Source organism: Vipera ursinii, assembly GCF_947247035.1.
Source record: "Vipera ursinii genome assembly, chromosome: Z".
NCBI lineage: Eukaryota > Metazoa > Chordata > Lepidosauria > Squamata > Viperidae > Vipera > Vipera ursinii.
The window spans coordinates 23,933,719-23,953,923 of record NC_139517.1 but is presented as its reverse complement, the minus strand read 5'-3'; the positions used below and the strand labels follow the sequence as shown (position 1 = coordinate 23,953,923).

Sequence of the window (20,205 nt, the reverse complement as noted above, 5' to 3'; positions counted from 1 at the left end):
TTTTAATGGCAAATATTTAAATATGCTTTTTTCTGTTATAGATATTGACTCTTGTTTGTCTTCACTGAAATCCATTGACTTTGACAAACATTTAAATATCAAAATGCTACAAAAAATAAAAATAAAAATCCTACTCCATAATGGTTATTATTGCATATTCTCTCATTTCAAAGCATAAAGTTTCATTCATATTTTAAAGTATATATATACATATACATATACATATACATACACACATACACACACACACACAAATCAATGAGATCTACAGCCTACCCACAAAATAGATATATTCAAGATTAAGTGCTATCCTATATCAGAAACACCTCAATGTATGCTCAGATGAAGATTAAGAAAGGTTCATTTTCATACTAAATTTTACTTTAGTCTAAGTCTTATACTCAGAGCTAGATTCATCATTTACGTGAAATGAATGGGTTGAGCCCAGAGTTTGTGTTTTTGTTATCCTACAGTCAGCAAAATAAAACAAACTTTGAAAGTACCTAGATTTTTTTTATTTTGCCCATTACAATTAGGTTATAAGATATTGGATCTATTTTATATAAAAAATGAAATAAGTAGATGATTTTTAATATGCAGCTTATGAACTCTAGCTAGTTATTATACTGGAGTATTTTACCAAATTGTTTCAGTAAACACACAAACTGATTAACAGACCAACCGACAGACAGACAGACACACACACACACACACACATACAAACACACACACAAACACACACACACACACACAGAGAGAGAGAGAGAGAGAGAGAGAGAGAGAGAGAGAGAGAGAGAGAGAGAGAGCGCAGGGTGTTTGTATATTGTTTTGACCTTTTATTAAATAAACCATAGACTTATTTTGTTTTGATGATCAGTCAGGAACAGGTTTGTGGTACAATTATTGCCTTGGAAAATTAATCTTGCCTAGTTAAATATTATCATTTGATAGAACAAATAGTTTACATTCTGAAATTTAGCAGAATTCTCCGCAAAATAGCACATTACTCCATGGATTGCATGTTCTCTCCAGTTGCAGCCAATAATATTTTGTGATGAAATATAGGAAATGACTGGGAATATATTCTAGTTTGACAGTTTATTTCTTACAACCTATTTAATTATACATACTTGATCTGCTTCTTAAAGTAACATAACTTCAAATTGCGCAAGATATTTTCCTTTGGTAATGAACTATCTAAATATATAAGAAAAATAGATATTTGATTTGGTCATTTTATTTTCAGAATTTTTATTGATCTTTTTTTTCTTTGCATCTTTGGTATCCCTTTATAGAATATCTTAACAATGGATACATTCAGCTGCAGAGAACCATAAGAAAAATATTGAATACACCATGGTAATACACAAACATAATCCTGGGGTCACTGATGATGATGAACTCACCTAACTGACTCAGGCATATTCTGAAATGGCAAAATATTTATAGTTATTCTGTTTCATTTATTTCAGTATAATCTGTTTTGAGTCAGCTAATATATTTGAAGTAATCAATGTACCATCATAAAAGATAGAACACACACAAGACAAAAACAAAGTAATTTAAAAAACATATATAACCATTCACGTGTTTATCTGTGTGATGTGTTGTTGTTGTTTAAAAAAATCAGTCCAGAGTAGGATTTCAAAAGTATCTGAAAGAATTAAAATCCTTCTCAGCCTTTTTGGAAGGCAACCAAGATAGCAGCTCCCTTTCAGAAAGCAAATATAAGTAATTTCTATCATGTACTTTTTAAAATGAAAAAAGATTAATATTGACTATCAGTGATGGTAAACCTTTTAGAGACTGAGTGCCTCAAAAATGGCCCAGCCCTGCTCGCCTCTGCCCCGCCTGCCCACAGGGCCACTCACTGCCTCCACGTCTTGCTGCAGATCCCCCAGGTGGCCCAGCAGTGCCATGGCAGCCACACCCTCTTCCCACACCCCGCAGCATCATCTGCACGCGATGGGGCTTGAGGGTGGAGTCTTGTCCCTGCTGCCCAGCTGCCATGTCCTTGGCTGCACTGCTCCGTGCGGGCCATGCTTGGGGGCAACTCTCCTCCAGATGGCTGCTAGTGACGGGGGAGGTGGGGCTAGGGCAATGGCACACATGCCCACAGAGAGGGCTCTTAGTGTCGCCTCTGGCACATATGCCATAGGTTCCACCTCTCCTGTACTAGATTATCTCTTTTTGCTATAATATGCATATTACACATTATTTCTAAAGCTATCAAATTTGTGGTACTTTAATGAAAAATTGAAATGTTTTCAGAATAAAATCTACTTTTGGATACATTTTACACCTTTAATCTAGACTAAATGAAGTATTATTTTTAATATATTTTTCATTAATAATTAAAGCTTTTAAAACTTAAAATTTATTAATCATGTCCTTCCTGTACAATATATATGCCAACATTACAGCTGGGTGTCAACCAGCCAATGGTGTGTCAATAAGTATTATACAATTATGTATTGGTTTGAATTGAGAACGGTTGTTATAATCAGTTGTTGTGATGTTTGAAAAAAGCCTCCAACTGTTTCAGAGCAAACAACTAGTCTGCAATTTAACTGGGAAATTGTGCTTTAAAATGATTGGTCTCCGCCTAGTGGTGGCAGAGTATAAATAGATGACAAGTGGTTGTCAAAGCAACTTCTGTGTTTCCTTCAATAAAAGAGCAGTTAACCTTTGGTCTGGTCAATGCCTCATCGAACTCAATACACAATAGTGGTGACGAAGGTGGGATGCTGCTAAGGAAGAGCTGAAGCACTTGAATCAGAAGTCACTTGGGTTGGAGACCAGGCACAATAGCCCTGGTAGGGACACATCCCCACCCTGCCTGCCAGTAAGCCACACTGGAGGCACAGTCTTCCTGAGGGATCCTTCCCCAGGATTCACACAGTAGCTCCTTAGCAGCAGAAGGCATTTGTCCAGGACCTAGCAAGTGTCAGCTATGGCCAAAGTGGGCAGGCTGAACAAATTTGATGTTTCTCACCCTGAACAATGGAGCTCCTATGTCTCCAAGGTGGAGAACTACCTGCAGGCCAACCAGGTGAGAGACGATGGGCTGAAGGCTGCAACCCTGCTCTGTGAAGAACCTGATTGCCCCAGCCAGCTTAGAATCAGTCACCTACGCTGATCTGAAGAGGAGGCTAGAAGAACATTTTGAACCCTGGCTGTCCGTTATTGCTTGGCAGCATGCATTTGAGCAAAGAGATCAACAGGTACGGGAGTCAGCAACTGAATTCATGGCTGTACTAAGACAAGCATCAAGACTGTGAGTTTCCTGACTTAGAGGATCGACTCATAGGCAGACTCATGTATGGCCTGTGAATTGCAGCAGATGCTTTTCGGAAAAAGAAATGCTGACATTCCAGGATGCATTAAAAGAAGTCATGGCAGATGAGGCTGCCAGTGGGGCAATGAAGGCTCTATGACCTCAGAAGATTCCTCTCAGCCAGACAGCTGTACACCACAAAACTTCAGAAAGACTGGAAGACCCAGACAAGGGTGATGAGATTGACCAGTTACAGAAGCAACCCATCAGACGGCAATGTCCCATTGACAAGGCAGTTCTATTCCCTAGCTGTGCCAGTTGCAGCAAACAGCACAAGAGCTCTAAGTGCAGATTCTGCACTGTGGTGTGTCGTGCTTGTAGAAAATAAGGGTACATTGCCTGAGTCTGTAAAGGTTGCCAGGAGAGAAGTTGTACCCAAAGATGTCCCATGTAAATGGGCCCTGGGACAGAACAGGGTTGGTTATTGCTCTGGAAGGAGAAATATCTTAAGGACAGTAGCCCAATGCCCTCTCAAAGAGAAGCTAAGACTTAAACTCAGGCTACAAGGGGTCCCTTGTTCTATACAACTAGACACCAGGTCAGCCCTGTCTATAGTCTCGAATAAAACTGAAGTGGCAGACAGACCACTCAAGACAGCTGGTAACTTCAACAGGTTTATTTAGAACAGAGCAACTGATTACAGAAACGTTCGGCTTTTTATAGTCTGCAGCCGGCCGGCTGGTCCAATCAGCGGCCGGTCTTTTCCCACTTTGCTTTCCGCTCCAATCAGCTTCGCGGAGCATCTGACAGCTCGGCTCCTCGTGGCTGGGCGGCTTTGTATTGCTCTGACAGCTGAGAGCTGTCAGCCGGTTGCGCCTGCGTATTGTTGGGAGTTTTGACAGCTGTCAAAACTCCCGCGTGTTCGGCTGTCAACGCTTTACCTCATGTTCCTTTTGTTATAGTTTTAGTGAACTAATGTTAACACTTTAAATGGAACTATTTACATATAATACAAAAACATTTAGCTACATCTGCAGACAAGGCAGGAAACAAGTCCAACTCAAACCATCAAGCCTTGTTCTGACAGACTTTCAAAATTGTCACATAACAGTGAAAGGCGAAGCCACAGTAAAAGTCAGCTTCAAAGAGTTTGAAGGTCCCCTTAACATCATAGGCATTGAAGGCCAGTGTACCAGTTTGATTGGACTGGATTGGTTTGATGCCCTGGGCATTAGAATAACCAGCATCAACTGCACACAAACAGCAGACCTAGCAGCTGTTTGTCATGAATTTGCTGATGTGTTCAGCCCTCAGTTAGGTCAATACAAGGGAGCACCAATCTCCCTTAACCTCAATCCAACAGTAACTCCTATCAGGATCAAACCTTGCAGAGTGCCTTTCGCACTTAAACCTAAAATAGTTGCAGAAATAGATTTTTTTTTTATTTTAATTCCATTTATATCCCGCCCTTCTCCGAAGACTCAGGGCGGCTTACAAGCTTAGCAGTAGCCTTCATTCCATGTATATGCCTGCTTATTAGGGCTTTCACACACACACACCAAGCGGCATTATTACAAAGTCAGCTTAATTGCCCCCAACAATCTGGGTCCTCATTTTACCTACCTCGGAAGGATGGAAGGCTGAGTCAACCTTGCTCCCTGCTATACTAACTTATCTAAACCTAGATAAGTTAGTATAGCAGGGAGTGCTTCAACCTGTAGATAGTAGCAAGTGGGAAACCCCCATAGTAACTCCAGTGAAGCCCAATGGGGACATTCATATATGTGCTGACTATAAATGCACAATCAACAAAGCTTTGCAACAACATGCTTACCCAGTTCCAGTGGTAAGTCATTTTCTGGCATCACTGCAGGAAGGTTGTGTATTTGTTAAACTGGACCTTGCACAGGCATATCAGCAACTCCCTGTGGATGATGCCACAGCAGAAGCACAGACAATAAATACACATAGAGGGGCATTCAGGGTTCAAAGCCTGCAGTTTGGGGTCAGTGTTGCCCCAGGGTTGTCCAGAGCGTAATGGAAGGTACACTCAAGAATATTCCAGGAGTGTGCCCTTACTTTGATGACATTCTGATTGCTGGACAATCTGCAGCAGTTTTAGCAGAACGTCTCAAAGCAGTTCTTCAACAGTTCCATGAAGCAGGGTTGAAATTAAAAAGATACAAGTGCCAAATTAGTGTGGACTCTACTGAGTTCCCAGGATTCAAAATAGATTTTGCTGGAATCCACCCTTCTGACTCTAAGCTTAAAGCTATACAACAGGCTCCTAGACCGAAGTCAAAGGTAAGAGCTACAAGCATTTTTAGGACTACTTAATTTCTATCATTCATTCCTGCCACACAAGGCAGCATTGATGAAGCGGCTTCATTGGGTTCTGGATAAAAAGGTACCATGGGTGTGGACAAATACCCATGAAAAAGCTTTTAAAGCAGTCAAATCACTGCTATCGTTGAGCTCAGTACTAGCTCACTTCAATGAGAAATTCCCTGTGAGTTTAGCATGTGACTCAGGAATTCTGGGAGTTGAAGTCCATGAGTCATAAAAGAGCTGAGGTTGCCTACCCCTGCCATAGATCCTTTCTCCTAGGATACTGCAATGGTCAATATTCATGGCTGCCTATTCTTACAGGCTAATTCATAAGCCAGGCAAGGAAATGGGCCATGCTGATGCACTCAGCCGACTGCCTTTGCAACACACAGACCCTGACCCAGCACCTGCAGCTCACATCCTGGTAATCCAGGATCTCCCTGAGACTCCCCTTCATGCAGGAGATGTGGCTAGTGAAAACACTCAGTTTTGTTCTAAACTGGGTTTTGAGGGGGTGGCCTGATAGCAGACCAGGTCCAGAATTTCATAGTTTCACTAGCAGAAAAGATGAGCTGTCAGCTCATAAAGGTTGTGTGCTTTGGGTAGTAGGGTGATAGTCCCACCCACATTGATAGCAAGATTTTTAGCATGAGGGTCATCCAGGCATAGTTAGGATGAAGGCAGTTGCTAGGAGTTACTTGTGGTGGCCGGGTTTGGGTAAAGTGTTACCATCTTACTATTTTCAGGCCTTTTTATACTTAATGGGTATCTTTATTTGTGAAATCAAAATATTCTGATCTCACAAAGCATAAGCCCCACAAATGACATTTTCCTTAACCACTTTACCATACTAACTTTTCTGATTCATAACTAACTTCACAGATTCATAGTCCTGCAATCAGAGCAAATTAACTTAAAATGAATAAAGTGGCTTCAGTCAGAGAGTAAGTTTACTAAAAGAGTAAAAGTGATATAGGCAAAATCAGTTTATAAAAATTAAATACATGTTTTGTGACGTTGTAATTTTTTTAAGTTATTGGATGTGATTTATAAATAAAAGAATGAAGATTTAACATGCATCTGAAGACTGCTTTTCTTTTTCTAGTCCTTTGTTCATGTAAAGTTTAAAAAAGGGTAAAGGAGTCCCTGTTGATTTCATTCTGCTAGCCATAGCCAACTTTATGGGATGGTGCTCATCTCTGTTTCAAGGCCATTGAGCCAGCACTGTCTGAAGATGTGTTTCAATACTCATAGGACCAGCATGATGTCACAAAGTGCTATTACATTCCCACCAAAATAATTCAGTTTAATTTCCGTGTACATTTTGGAGGGCTATGAATAAATAAAGAAAATGAACACATTATAGCAAATTTCTTGTTTTTTATTGTCATTAAGGAAAAAAAATGTAGCACTATTTCAAGGCCTTGGAAAACAACCTTGGTAATTAAAAATATACTAAAATAGCATTAATTGCTGAAACAATTGTTAGTAGATTTTTTTTCCCCACAGGAACACATTGCTTCAAGGATTGTTCCTTCTTTCCCCCATGGCATCAATAATGTTTTTTAAATTAAATATGAAGAGCTAGAAATCACTGGGAATATATTCTGCTCTAGAGATTTGGTTTTGCATACTATTTAAATACACACAGTTGAACTGTCACTTATGCTTAATGTTTTTATTCTTGACATGGAGGAGATACTCTTAAGATATGAATAGTCTGTATATCTAACAAATGTAAATTAGCTACAGGCAGTTAATTTACTCATGAGGATTCTATTTGATCAATTCTTCCTTTTCATCTTGTGCAAATATGTAAGTATCATTTTTGAAACATCTTAAAAACTGATTCATCAAGGAAAGACACAGGGGGAAATGGAGTGCACACCATGATAGCATATTAAAAAAACTTCTACACACAATAATATATACCATGTATATTATAACTTATTCGTTGACTAGAATGTCTCTTTCTGTGTACTGTATGTTTAAGAATAATTTTAAAAATAATACTATCCAGGTTACAGTGTCTCTCCATGTTAGACTATACTATGCATCATTTCTGTATTATTACAATAATAGCATTTTCATAAAGATATGGAACCCAGTTACAGTCTATTCTTGGATGCAGTTTTCAGTTCTTACCTACATTAAATGTAGTATAAATTTTATGTATTTGCATAAAAATACAGGGACAGGGCAAGTTCATTGTTTCTAACAAAGAATGCATGCATAGCTTTGTAATATTATGGCTCTCTAAATAATTCCACATATTTAATTTATGACCTGATTTATTCAATTATTTATGCTACACTACAATATTTCTACCATTGTGAGAACTAAGTTTTGCTTCAGTTATATATTCTTTTTAACCTATCCTTTTTAACCTAACCTTTGTTTCTTAGGTGTATCTTCTTAGTTAATTTCCATTACTATTATCTTGCCACATATTTAATCTCTTTGCCATAGCTAGACATGAGAGTCAGGCATAACCTTCATTTCTTTTCAAGGTGACATCTATAGTTCAGTGGCTACTCTTTCTAATTAGGATGATCTTTAAAAAAATTGATGTTACATATTTGATCATCTTATTGCAGATATTCTAATCTACCGAGGAATAAAAGAGTTGTATTCTAGCCTTTTTGGAATTAAATAGCTATATAGCTGAATTAACAAAGGAGGAATTTCACCCTCCTAAACTTGACAGGAACAAACAGAGCCATTTCACCAAAGACAACAATAGTGACAAAACATTTTTTCTACTACAATGTTAAATGGTGTATTCAAAGCTCTCAGATGTTATTTACTCTTTATTTTTCCATGAACAGTATCACAACCTCAGTTTATTTTGATTATAACAGTGTTATGATCTACTTTTTGCTCTTTCCATGTAAGAAAATCCATGTAAAAGTCTTCGACATTACATAGCATATAAATCTGTATAACCGCACTCAGCTTTCAATTAGAAACCTTTTATACTCACCAACTCCTTGCTCAGACTTGTTTAGACAGTCAAATCTACAGCCTTTTATTTGGCTCATTTCAATGCATTACCCTCACCAGTAACAGATAAGATGTTCAGTAAGATTCTATTCATGGACACCTTCTGTCCTTGTGGTCAGAATGAACCACAGATTCTTTATCTAGCATATCCTCTACACCAATTTTGACACAGTTGTATCCTTACTATCCCCATATTAAACCTATGTTCTAATATGGGGGAGGCAGTATGTTTTATAACTGGAGATTGGCATCCTAATTACCCTTCATAAAATTGTTTCTATCTGTAGCAATTTTAATAAACAGGACTAAGATATCCAAATTTTGGAATGATGACATTTTGGCATGTTCTTCCTAATTTTTTAATACTGTACTTTTATTTTACCCTATTTCTATTTTATTTCATGTTTTATACTGTTATACTATATTTAATTGAAGTATCTTTTCTCCACTTTCTGACTCTTAATTTATAAACTGATATAACTATTATATTGTTCTTCTTGTACAGTATATGGCTATGGTTTTTTTAGTTGTTCTTTTTATTTATATTACTGGTCACTGACAGTAATTAAATAAATGATCTATTCTTCAACCAAGTACTACATATGTTAAGATTTAAGGGTTACCTCTCTGCATATTTATGACTTTCAACTTCCTTTTTAGTGATGGAAAACCAAACCAAGCTTGGACAATTCATCTTGTTGGGTTTCAACAATGACTTGGAGTTTCAGTATATAGTCTTTGTAATTTTTCTTCTATTGTATATGGCGACATTAGTGGGGAATGGAGCTATTGTCATTGTGGTCTTAATAGAACCTCAGCTTCATGGCCCCATGTACTTTTTCCTTGGAAATCTTTCCTGTCTGGATATTATTCATTCCACAATAACTGTTCCAAAGATGCTACAAGGTTTTCTAACAGAGCTGCAAACCATTTCCTTCAATGGCTGTATAGTCCAACTCTTCTTCTTCTACTTCATGGGTGGTACTGAAGGCATACTTTTTGCAATCATGGCCTATGACCGCTATGTTGCAATATGCAACCCTTTGCGCTACTCTATCATCATGAGAAAAGAGATCTGTATTCTAATGGTAGCAATTGCTTGGACTTCCAGTTTTTCTCAAGCCTTGATGCATGCAGTGATGACTGCTCATCTACCCTTCTGTGGACCAAATCAAATTGAACACTTTGTTTGTGACATCAAGCCTTTGTTGAAATTGGCCTGTGATGACACACATCTCAATCTCGTGATGCTTACTATTGGGAGTACCTGTTATGTTATGGGCCCTTTTATCTTCATACTTCTTTCCTATATTTATATCATTACTTTTCTTCTTTTAAAAGTTAAGTCCACAAGTGGTTGGCAAAAGGCCTTCTCCACTTGTGGATCCCACATCACTGTGGTGGCTTTATTGTATGTTCCTGTGATATTTAATTCCATGCTTCCCACAATGGATATCCCGTTACAACGAGATATGATAATAACAGTCCTTTATAGTGCAGTTACTCCAGTTTTGAACCCACTTATCTACACATTGAGAAATCAGAAAGTTAAAATGGCAATGAAAAGATTTTTGGGAAATAAAACCAGAATTTGGTAAAAGAATATGCTGCAAAAAAGAACACCTAGTAATAGTTGTTCCCTTTAATTCTTTGTTAGTAATTTACACAAATATATGAATTGTCCGGTGTGACTACTGCCTGTTCGATAGCCTTCAAGATAGGCTGAAAACAGGAAATAAAGATTTGCCCCATGTTTGGGGCCTAGCAAGGTAATCTAAATAGTTAACATTTGAAACATATCTTCCCTTGCAGAAAAAAAGCTAACAGAGCGAGAGAGACCTTGTGGCTTAGAGGCAAATAACACTGCCTCATAAACAATCAGCCCTGGTTCGAATCTCAGAAGGGTATAGCTGGCTGAGAACGACTAATGAGTCAGAAATGCATCTCAGTTTCCCTTTAATTCTTTGTTAGTAATTTACACAAATATATGAATTGTCCGGTGTGACTACTGCCTGTTCGATAGCCTTCAAGATAGGCTGAAAACAGGAAATAAAGATTTGCCCCATGTTTGGGGCCTAGCAAGGTAATCTAAATAGTTAACATTTGAAACATATCTTCCCTTGCAGAAAAAAAGCTAACAGAGCGAGAGAGACCTTGTGGCTTAGAGGCAAATAACACTGCCTCATATACAATCAGCCCTGGTTCGAATCTCAGAAGGGTATAGCTGGCTGAGGACGACTAATGAGTCAGAAATGCATCTCAGTTTCCCTTTAATTCTTTGTTAGTAATTTACACAAATATATGAATTGTCCGGTGTGACTACTGCCTGTTCGATAGCCTTCAAGATAGGCTGAAAACAGGAAATAAAGATTTGCCCCATGTTTGGGGCCTAGCAAGGTAATCTAAATAGTTAACATTTGAAACATATCTTCCCTTGCAGAAAAAAAGCTAACAGAGCGAGAGAGACCTTGTGGCTTAGAGGCAAATAACACTGCCTCATAAACAATCAGCCCTGGTTCGAATCTCAGAAGGGTATAGCTGGCTGAGGACGACTAATGAGTCAGAAATGCATCTCAGTTTCCCTTTAATTCTTTGTTAGTAATTTACACAAATATATGAATTGTCCGGTGTGACTACTGCCTGTTCGATAGCCTTCAAGATAGGCTGAAAACAGGAAATAAAGATTTGCCCCATGTTTGGGGCCTAGCAAGGTAATCTAAATAGTTAACATTTGAAACATACATACATATACATATATATACATATATATATATATACATATATATTATATATAATAAAAGACATTGGAATGGTCTTCTTGTTCACCATATTAAATAAAAGAATTGAGATATTTCATTCAATCTTCCCTTTTGCTTTACAAATACTGGGTAATTCCACTTTAGAAGTTGTAAACTGTGTCAGCAGTATAATCAAAGTAGAAACAATTAAATGATTGTTGTTATTTTCTGAAGTTTGTCCATATACACACACACACACACATAATCCTACATGGGAAAAGACCCGAATATGCCAAGACCTACATATCTTCAGAAAGTTGTGGCGACGTCGAAACGTCGCCACAACTTTCTGAAGATGAAAGGAACGCGGGAAGAAACCCGAGACTCTATATATATATATATATATATATATATATATATATATATATATATATATATATATATATATAAACTATTTAAAGTAGCCTTTTTAAAAATATTATTTTAGCTCTTTTCAGCTAAATTTACTATTTAGATGAAACTTGTTTTCAGTGAAATTTATAAAGCTGATTAATAAAATGTTGCCTTTCCTCTTCCCCCAAATTACTCCTGTTAAGAAACATTGCATTACTCTGGTGATCATTTGGACTGCAGGACATGAATATTTAATTAATGGGCTTGGGGACTGGTTTTGTTTCAGTGGACAAAAATAGTAATAAAACAAGAAGAAATATTTGACAAGAAAAAGATTTAAGATTTCCTCCTTCTTTTTCACTAGTTTATTGAAGTAAAATATTTCTTCATGGAACCTTACCAAATAAAAACCAGATATACCAATTTTAGATAAATCTGGAAAACTGCCTGTTATTCAGTGCAAAAAGTTTTATTATGCTGAATTTGAATGGATATTGCCAAGTTATCAAAACAGTCAAGATGTGTTAGAGGAAATAACAGAACTGTGTTTTCTATTAGTTTTAAATTATCAGCGTAGACTGTAATTTGTGTGGCTATTTTCCATCTAATTAGATTGAAAAAAGTGCATCTTCTCCTAAAACGATAAACTGGCTCAAAATTTGAGAGGCAATTAGCAGTAGTTGATTAAAGCAAAGCTGGAAAGTGGAATATTCTAGATTTTCCTTAGGCATGAAATCATCTGTGTAACTTTTGTCTGGTCACTGTCTCTCAACCCACTTGCATAATTAGCCAAGAAACTAGTTCAGCATTTGCCACATGTCAACTTGAAAACACAGAGATGTGCCCATATAGACAGTACTTTCAGGCTTTAGCAAATCACTATATATCATAAATAATCTAAAATGCAATAGAAAGAAAGAAAGAAAGAAAGAAAGAAAGAAAGAAAGAAAGAAAGAAAGAAAGAAAGAAAGAAAGAAAGAAAGAAAGAAGAAATAAAATAAAATAATTATCATTTTGTGCTTCTTCTTCTTCTTTTCTTTTTTTTAACTCCTAGGTTAATTGTCTCTAGAAAGCAGTGCTTTTTTGTAAAAGAAAAAGGTGCCGGAACTCACACATGTCATACAACCTGACTTGCCTAACCTACAAGGTTCCATCCAAAAAAGGTGCCGGAACTCCGTTCTGAGCGTTCTATGAGAAAAAAAGCCCTGCTAGAAAGTTTTATGTAACATCCCTGCCTGTGCTCCTGAAGGCTGGAACATGTCTTCCCTAAGCTTGGACTTTTAGTTAACAGAGGCGTTCATGGCCACATGGTAGTTTGCCCAATTTATTCCTAGTCCTATTCACAAAAGAAGGTACCCTCTCAATTTGGTATTTGCCTTGGTTCATAATCTGGATTTGGGGGATATCAACATCAATCTCTTACCATGAATGGAATACCCTTTCTTAGTCCTACAGTTCTTCACAACTGTCCTCCCACTTTGGACCCCATTTGATAAGCCCACACCACTTATCTGATAGACATACGGTAATTCATTTGCAGAAGGAGCTTGGGATTTTCCCAAAATTATGGCAACTGGTTCAGCAGAGGCCTTAATCAGAATTTGGAATGAGCATACGATAGAAGCCATGGCCTGAATTGGATTTATGCAAACTCTCTATGTGCATGGATCTTAAATAGTATTGTGGTTTACTGAGCAGCTCCAACAAATGAATCAATACAAGAGGATGCCTAGTTCACCACTGGAGGAATATAAGAAGCAATCCCAGTCTATATTAGGGATTACCTTTTGAAGACAAGACTGATAAAATTATTTACTTCTTTGCCCTTATTGCACTAATCCTGTTGTTAGAAGACCAGATTCTTTCTGGATAACGAAGAGTGGGATAAGCTCTTGCAGGGCTGTTTTAAATAGTATAGCTGTAAATAGTATAGATGTAAATAGATAAAGCTGCTCTGAGTTGAGCTTTGAGTGGGCATATACTTTGGAAATAAATAAGACATTTCTGAGGCCTGTTATTTGAGAGAAGTTTAAGCTGGTTGAACCTGATCAAATACATAGGGTTCTTGGGGGCTAAAGCTTGGTCACATGTTCACAAGTGATTGGATTTGAATTATGTATAAAAAGGAATACAGTTTTAAACTGCATTTGGTTAATAAAATCTGTTTGATCTGATTGATCTGGTTGTTTTCATATATACGACATATATTGTATACACAATATATATGTTCTGTGTGTGCATGTGTGTGTGTTTGCATAAAATTGGATCTTTTTCTTTGTAGCAAATAAATAACAATTTGTAACGGAATGCCTGTTTACTGTCAGTAATCAAAACATTGTGGTAATATTGTCGTGCCTTAGGAAAAACAAGCTTGTCCATTAAAATATGCTATAATAATATTTGTTGGTAGAAGTGTTTACATTCTTAAATTCAGTAGATGTATCCCCAAAGGAGTACATACTTCATTAATTGTTCCTTTTTTCCCTAGTGGCAACCAAGAATATTTTATAGATCTGCTGTAAAGAAACAAATCACTGGCAATGTATTATACTATGATGGTTTGTTTCTTGTAAGCCATCTAAATGCACAACATTGATATTCTATTTCTCTGTCTTTATTTATCTTCAAATTTTGGTCTTGATTAGAGAAGAGATATTTATAAGGTATGAACTGTCCAAATATTTAACAAAAATAGATATTCTAGATCAGAGTTCCCCAATGTTTTCGGCTTTGTAGACTGGCAGGGTGGGGGGAGAAGAGATGGCATGCTCACCTATCACACATGCACATGGAGCATGTGTGCACGTGCTCGCCTGCTGTTCACATGAGTGAGGATGCATGTTCACTCACCTGCCACTTCTGCGGCCCAGTTCCAAAAGGCTCAAGATCCAGTAGTGGGCCATTGCTTGGTGGTTGGGGACTCCTGTTATAGATACTTTGGGCATTTTATTTGAGAATGTCTTATTTGATACATTATTTCTTTTTACCATGGAAATGTGCAGGTATCCCTTTATGAGATATCTCAACAATTGATAAATCCACTGAAGTACATTATAAGAAAAAAATAGAATGTTTATTATGTTAACATGCCTACAAATTGACACATATTAATCTATACAATATACGTCTATGGTTTATTTGTTGACTGACCCAAATTAGAATTTTTTTAAAAAATGTGGAAGCAAAAATATTATGGAGACTTTATAACTGAACAGAGCCCCATTAAAAGGGACAATCTTGACTAGTAAGCATTTTGCTTTAGAAAGAAAAATGGTTAATATTGTCCAGATTATCTCTTCATTTTAGAATAGAAATATTACTAGCTGTTTCTGTAGTTAGCAGATGACAGCATTTTTATTTGGAAATCTGGGATGTTTTCTAAAAGAAATTCAATTACAATTTATTTTTGGAAGTACAGTATTTTCCAACCTTACCCTAAGTTAAATGTAGTAGATGTATTTATACATTTTTTATTATTGAACAAAGAATACAGCTGGAAATATCCTAATTAATTCCCTCTCAGGTAAAACACATTCTAATATTTTATTTGCTCTGAAGGATACCCTCCATTCTAAAGTGTCTATGGAAGTCTTGGCATTTTGAACTTTAAATGAATTCAGTTGTTCTTCATTTGCTATTTTGAGCTCATGGAATTGTTATGGGGCGAAAAAGGGGACTTTGTTGCATATGATCAGCTATAATTATCCTATTGTTCTATGCAAACCCCACAATTACCTATCTCATCATCTGTTTTTAGATTCTTACTTAGTTCCTTTTCTCAGAATGATATGGTCAAACCATATCATTATTTTAAGCCTTAAAAAATTATGGATGCTTTTGACACGTTGAATCAAATTCTTAACTTATCTGAGATTGCAAATCATGTGAACTTTAACCCAAAAAAGACTACATTACGAATGCAGCTTACCATCATCCATACAAGATGAATGGGAGAGAATATTATATGTCATATGTTAATGAATCTCATTTTCCCATTGTATTTGTTGAGTAGTTGAATCTTCTATTATAGTATTTGATTGTTCCACTTTTTCTGTAGTACTCTGTATGATTCTTTAGTTATAGTCATAGTTTGAGTTTGCATATCTGGGCTGCCTTCTTGTTTTTTTTTTCTTTAGCTTATTTCATCACCAGCTATAAGGAGGGTTTGAACAATCGCTTGTTCAACTTACAAAGGGTTTGTTCCTGCTCTTCTTCCGGAGTGAAAATCCATTCCTGATCTTCTTCCATAGTAGTATATTAAACTAAAAGGTTTACAATCAGGAAATCCACTAAGTAAGGAGCACAGCTGATGTTTCAAGGTTGTATGTATCTTATCGATTTTCTAGGCTGTAAACCAAGTCTCTTTTAAACAATAACAGGTTGCAACCTCAAGTTTAGCCACAAGCACCAGAGTTATTTTAATCTTTTCAGTTTTTTCTTCTATTTTAAAAGGGGAAAAAAACAGATCTTCAGTTAAAAAATATAGAGTAAAAATTAGAGAAAAATAGAGAATAGAAAGTAAAAAAATCTTTTAATCCACCAATTTTAGGAGATAGAGTTCCGATTAAGATCCCACTATTTTTTCAGCATTTTAAACTCCCCTGGGTAGTCGGTCACTGCTGTTTCTGGAGGGAGGCCTAAAATCCCCCTTCCCTCTCAATGGGGGGGGGGATACTTAGCAGCTTATGCAGGTACAGAAAGTAATTAGGCTTTAAGAGAGGTAGATCTCACCCAGTTTCTTCCATGCTGCTTTGAAGTTGCCAGAGAGTGAGTGTGACTTTGGTTGTCTGCAGCCTAGCGATGGGCCACATCTCTGTGGCTGGTCTTTCGTCCACCAGTTTGGAGGGATTCACCAGCTCTAGCAGGAGAGCTACTGCTCTCCTATGATCCAGAGAGGGCCCCTCCTTGCTGGTCGCCTCTACGGGGTGACTTTCAACCCTTTTCAGGGTTGAATCCAAAACTGTATGAGGGAGACGGAGCTCATCCCCCAGGCTTTCATGGTGGCCACACGACAAATTGGAAGCCGGCAGTACTGCATTCTATCCACTGCACTTCCATGACTCTTAATAAAGCAAGGTTAGGACAAGCAACATTAATTCAATGTCAACTTCATATTGTTTCTCCTTGCACTTTCTTTACTAATATGATAAGAAAGTTGTTTGAATGCAACAATAGTAGTTTCCAAGAATGTTACATAATTTCTAGGAACTATAAACAAGAAAAATTAGCCCGCCTTTTTGTGCAAAATATTTAAGAGACACTTAGTGATTCCATCCTGCGTACTTTGAGGCATATTTCAAATGAAAAGGAAAATCCACGGATTGTGCAATTGATGAAAGATAATAAAATATATTGGAGTTACTTTAGTTGCGCAGGTAGGTGTTTTAAATTCATGGCAGTAAATTCAGGAAACCTTCCTTTTCTATCAGAGATGACAAACCTCTTTATATGCATAAATTATATGAAGTACTGGAACAGTTCATAATAATTATTAAAAATGCCTTTAATAAAAGAGAATATTTGTAGCACAGGGTTGAAATGAGAGGGCCTTGGTGCTCTCTGAGCTTGGTAGTTGTTGCTTTGCAGACATTTAATTGCCCAGACTAGGTAATATCATCAGTTTTACTAAAAAAGTGAGGTTTACTCTAAGTTTATATTCATATGTTTTGCTTTCTCAGTGTTGATAAGGATGGACAGTTTACTGTTGGTTTATTTGGTGGTTCCTTGATTAGAGTATTTTTATTTGATTTTTGGTATGATGCTAATCTTAGAATTAAACTATGCTCATTGGGGTGTTGATTGTTGGTGGGGGGGTGCTTGAGCCTTTTTGTTCCTTTTCTGGTTTGTTGATTGTCTCTTGTAAAATATATAGATATTGTTTGTGTTTATGTATCTATTGATGGCTAATTTGTCAGAGCCAGGCTTCCAGAAATTCCCTAAGTTTTTTTTGGACTTGGCATGGTCACAGTTACCCAATTGAAACTATGGTTAAATCTGTCCATATGTTTTGATATCACCATATATTTGCATAAAAACATTTTGCCTCTTTTATCCAAATACCAATGTCTCATTCCTTAATTTCTACCATAGCGGGAAATATGTCTCAGATAAATAGCTATTTACCCTATCCTTTATTTCTATATCTATCTTAGTAGACATTTTTATGATTGTTTTCGTCTCACCTTTAGCCCCCTCTGCCTTTTTTGCCTGCAAAATCATTTTCAAATCCTGAACATTAATTTCTTTCCTGATTTGTATCTTTCTACTTTCTTTTTAGTGATGAAGAACCAAACAGAAGTGGAAGAATTCATCTTACTGGGCCTGAACAAGGATTTGGAGCTTTGGTATATATTCTTTGGAATTTTTCTTCTACTCTATATGGCCACATTAGTGGGGAATGGAGCTATTGTGATTGTAGTTTTAACTGAACCTTGCCTTCATAGCCCCATGTATTTTTTTTTCTTGGAAATCTTTCCTGTCTTGATATATTTCACTCCACAATAACTATTCCAAAAATGTTGTCTGGGTTTTTAACAGAGCTACAGACCATCAATGGCTGCATGATCCAGTTATTTTTCTTCTATTTTCTGGGTAGCAGTGAAGGCATTCTCCTTGGAATCATGGCCTATGAGCGCTATGTAGCAATATGCAACCCGTTGCACTATATTGTTACCATGAAAAAAGAATTTTGTGTTTTAATGGCAGCTGCTGCCTTATCAACTGGTTTTTTCCATGCCTTGATGCATACAATAATGACTGCTCATCTTCCCTTCTGTTCGAATGTAATTGAACACTTTATCTGTGATATCAAGCCATTGTTGAAACTTGCCTGTGGTAGCATAGATTTGAATCTCATGCTTCTCAGTATTGTAACTAGCTCTGTTGTTATGGGTCCTTTCATCTTCATACTCCTCTCCTATCTCTACATTATCACTTTCCTTCTCTGTAAAGTGCAGTCCCAAAATGGTTGGCAAAAAGCTTTTTCCACCTGTGGATCCCACTTAACTGTAATATCTTTACTCTATATTCCTGTATTATTTAATTACATGCTTCCCACTGTGGGTAACTCCTCTCAACGAGATATGATAATAACCCTCCTTTATAGCACAATTACTCCCGTTTTGAACCCACTAATATATACCTTGAGAAATCGGAAGGTTAAAATGGTGATCAGAAAGATTTTTGGGAAAAAGTCTTGCACTTTGCAGTGAAAATTAATTCTGGGACTATATTCATGTCTAAAAAGTTTATTGTTATAAGTGGACCATATATTTTCCACAATTGTTGGCACTGTCCAATCAAACCATGTGCAGTTTCACTTAATTCCATTCAATACGTACATCAATATTTTGCATTAATTTTTTATGTGAGAATCTACTATCATGCTATAACCAGAAAATTTATTTTGAAATAACCTGAGAGGAAAAAGCAAGAGAATGAGTCACTCAAGGCCCTTCATTGAAATTTCCCAGATGAAGGTGAATTTCATTCTGATTTCTCAGATCAGTTCAAGGACAACAATAATTAACATCTTCCCTTCAGAAACACTCTATTATTTAGGTGTTTCCTATCACAACTCATTCATATTTACGATGGTTTCAGTGTCCCAGGGTCAAGTAATTCCCTTTTGTGACTTTCTGACAAGCAAAGTCAATGGGAAATTCAGATTCACTTAATAACCATGTTACTAACTTAACAACAGCAGTGATTCACAAAAAATGTGGGAAGAAAAGTCATAAAATCATGAAAAACTCACTTAACAAGTTTCTTACTTTAAAACATTAATTTGGGGCTCAATTTTGGTCATATACTTGCTGTTTCATATTCTCCCATTTCAAAGAAGGATGTTTTGCATTTTATGAACTCCAAATACTTTTTATTATATAGGAGTATTTTACCAAAATTCTTTCATATACTTGTCTCCCCCACAGTTCTTATGTATATTGATTTAGTCCACCATTAAATAAACTGTAGCAGACTTACCTTGGTTTGATCATTAGTCAGGAAGAGTTTTGTGGTATTCTTCCAGTGTCTTGGGAAATGAACCTTGGCCATTAAAAATATTTATAAATGGTATCCTTTAATAGAACAAACAATTTACATTCTCAAATTCAGTAGATTTATTCACAGAGGAGCACACTACTCTGTGGATTGCACCTACTTCTCTCCAGTGGCAGCCAAGAATATTTTATAAACATGATGAAATCTAGAAAATCACTGAAATATATTCTAGGATAAAAGAAATATTTCTTGCAACCCATCTAAATAAATGCAATTGATATCTTCTGCTTCTGCTTCTCATAATTCCAATTTCTATCTTCAGATTTCATTCTTGATTGGGCAAGAGATTTTCTAAAGGTATGAACTATCACAATATCTAAGAGAAATAATAGAAATTTGATTTGGGCATGTTATCCTCAGGATTTATTTGATGTAGTATCTTTCTGAACTATCTTAACAATGGCT

The 20,205-nt window shown here is 36.6% G+C and overlaps 2 protein-coding genes across 2 annotated transcripts in view; both read left to right on the top strand.

The window, feature by feature from the left end:
• Positions 1–18,950, top strand: part of LOC310649223 (olfactory receptor 12D3-like) — a gene marked incomplete at its 3' end in the record, with an annotated part of 92,108 nt that extends 73,158 nt beyond the window's left edge. The window contains 2 exon segments of the mRNA XM_083377528.1: positions 18,017–18,192; positions 18,195–18,950. Of these exon segments, the coding sequence (XP_083233654.1) occupies positions 18,019–18,192; positions 18,195–18,950 (930 nt within the window). The 5' untranslated portion in view covers positions 18,017–18,018.
• LOC310649224 (olfactory receptor 12D3-like) lies at positions 9,271–10,206 on the top strand (the record flags this gene model as incomplete). Its single annotated transcript, XM_083377529.1, has 1 exon — positions 9,271–10,206. The coding sequence occupies one exon, from the start codon at positions 9,271–9,273 to the stop codon at positions 10,204–10,206; it is 936 nt and encodes a 311-aa protein (XP_083233655.1).
• Positions 18,951–20,205: the final 1,255 nt, after the last annotated feature.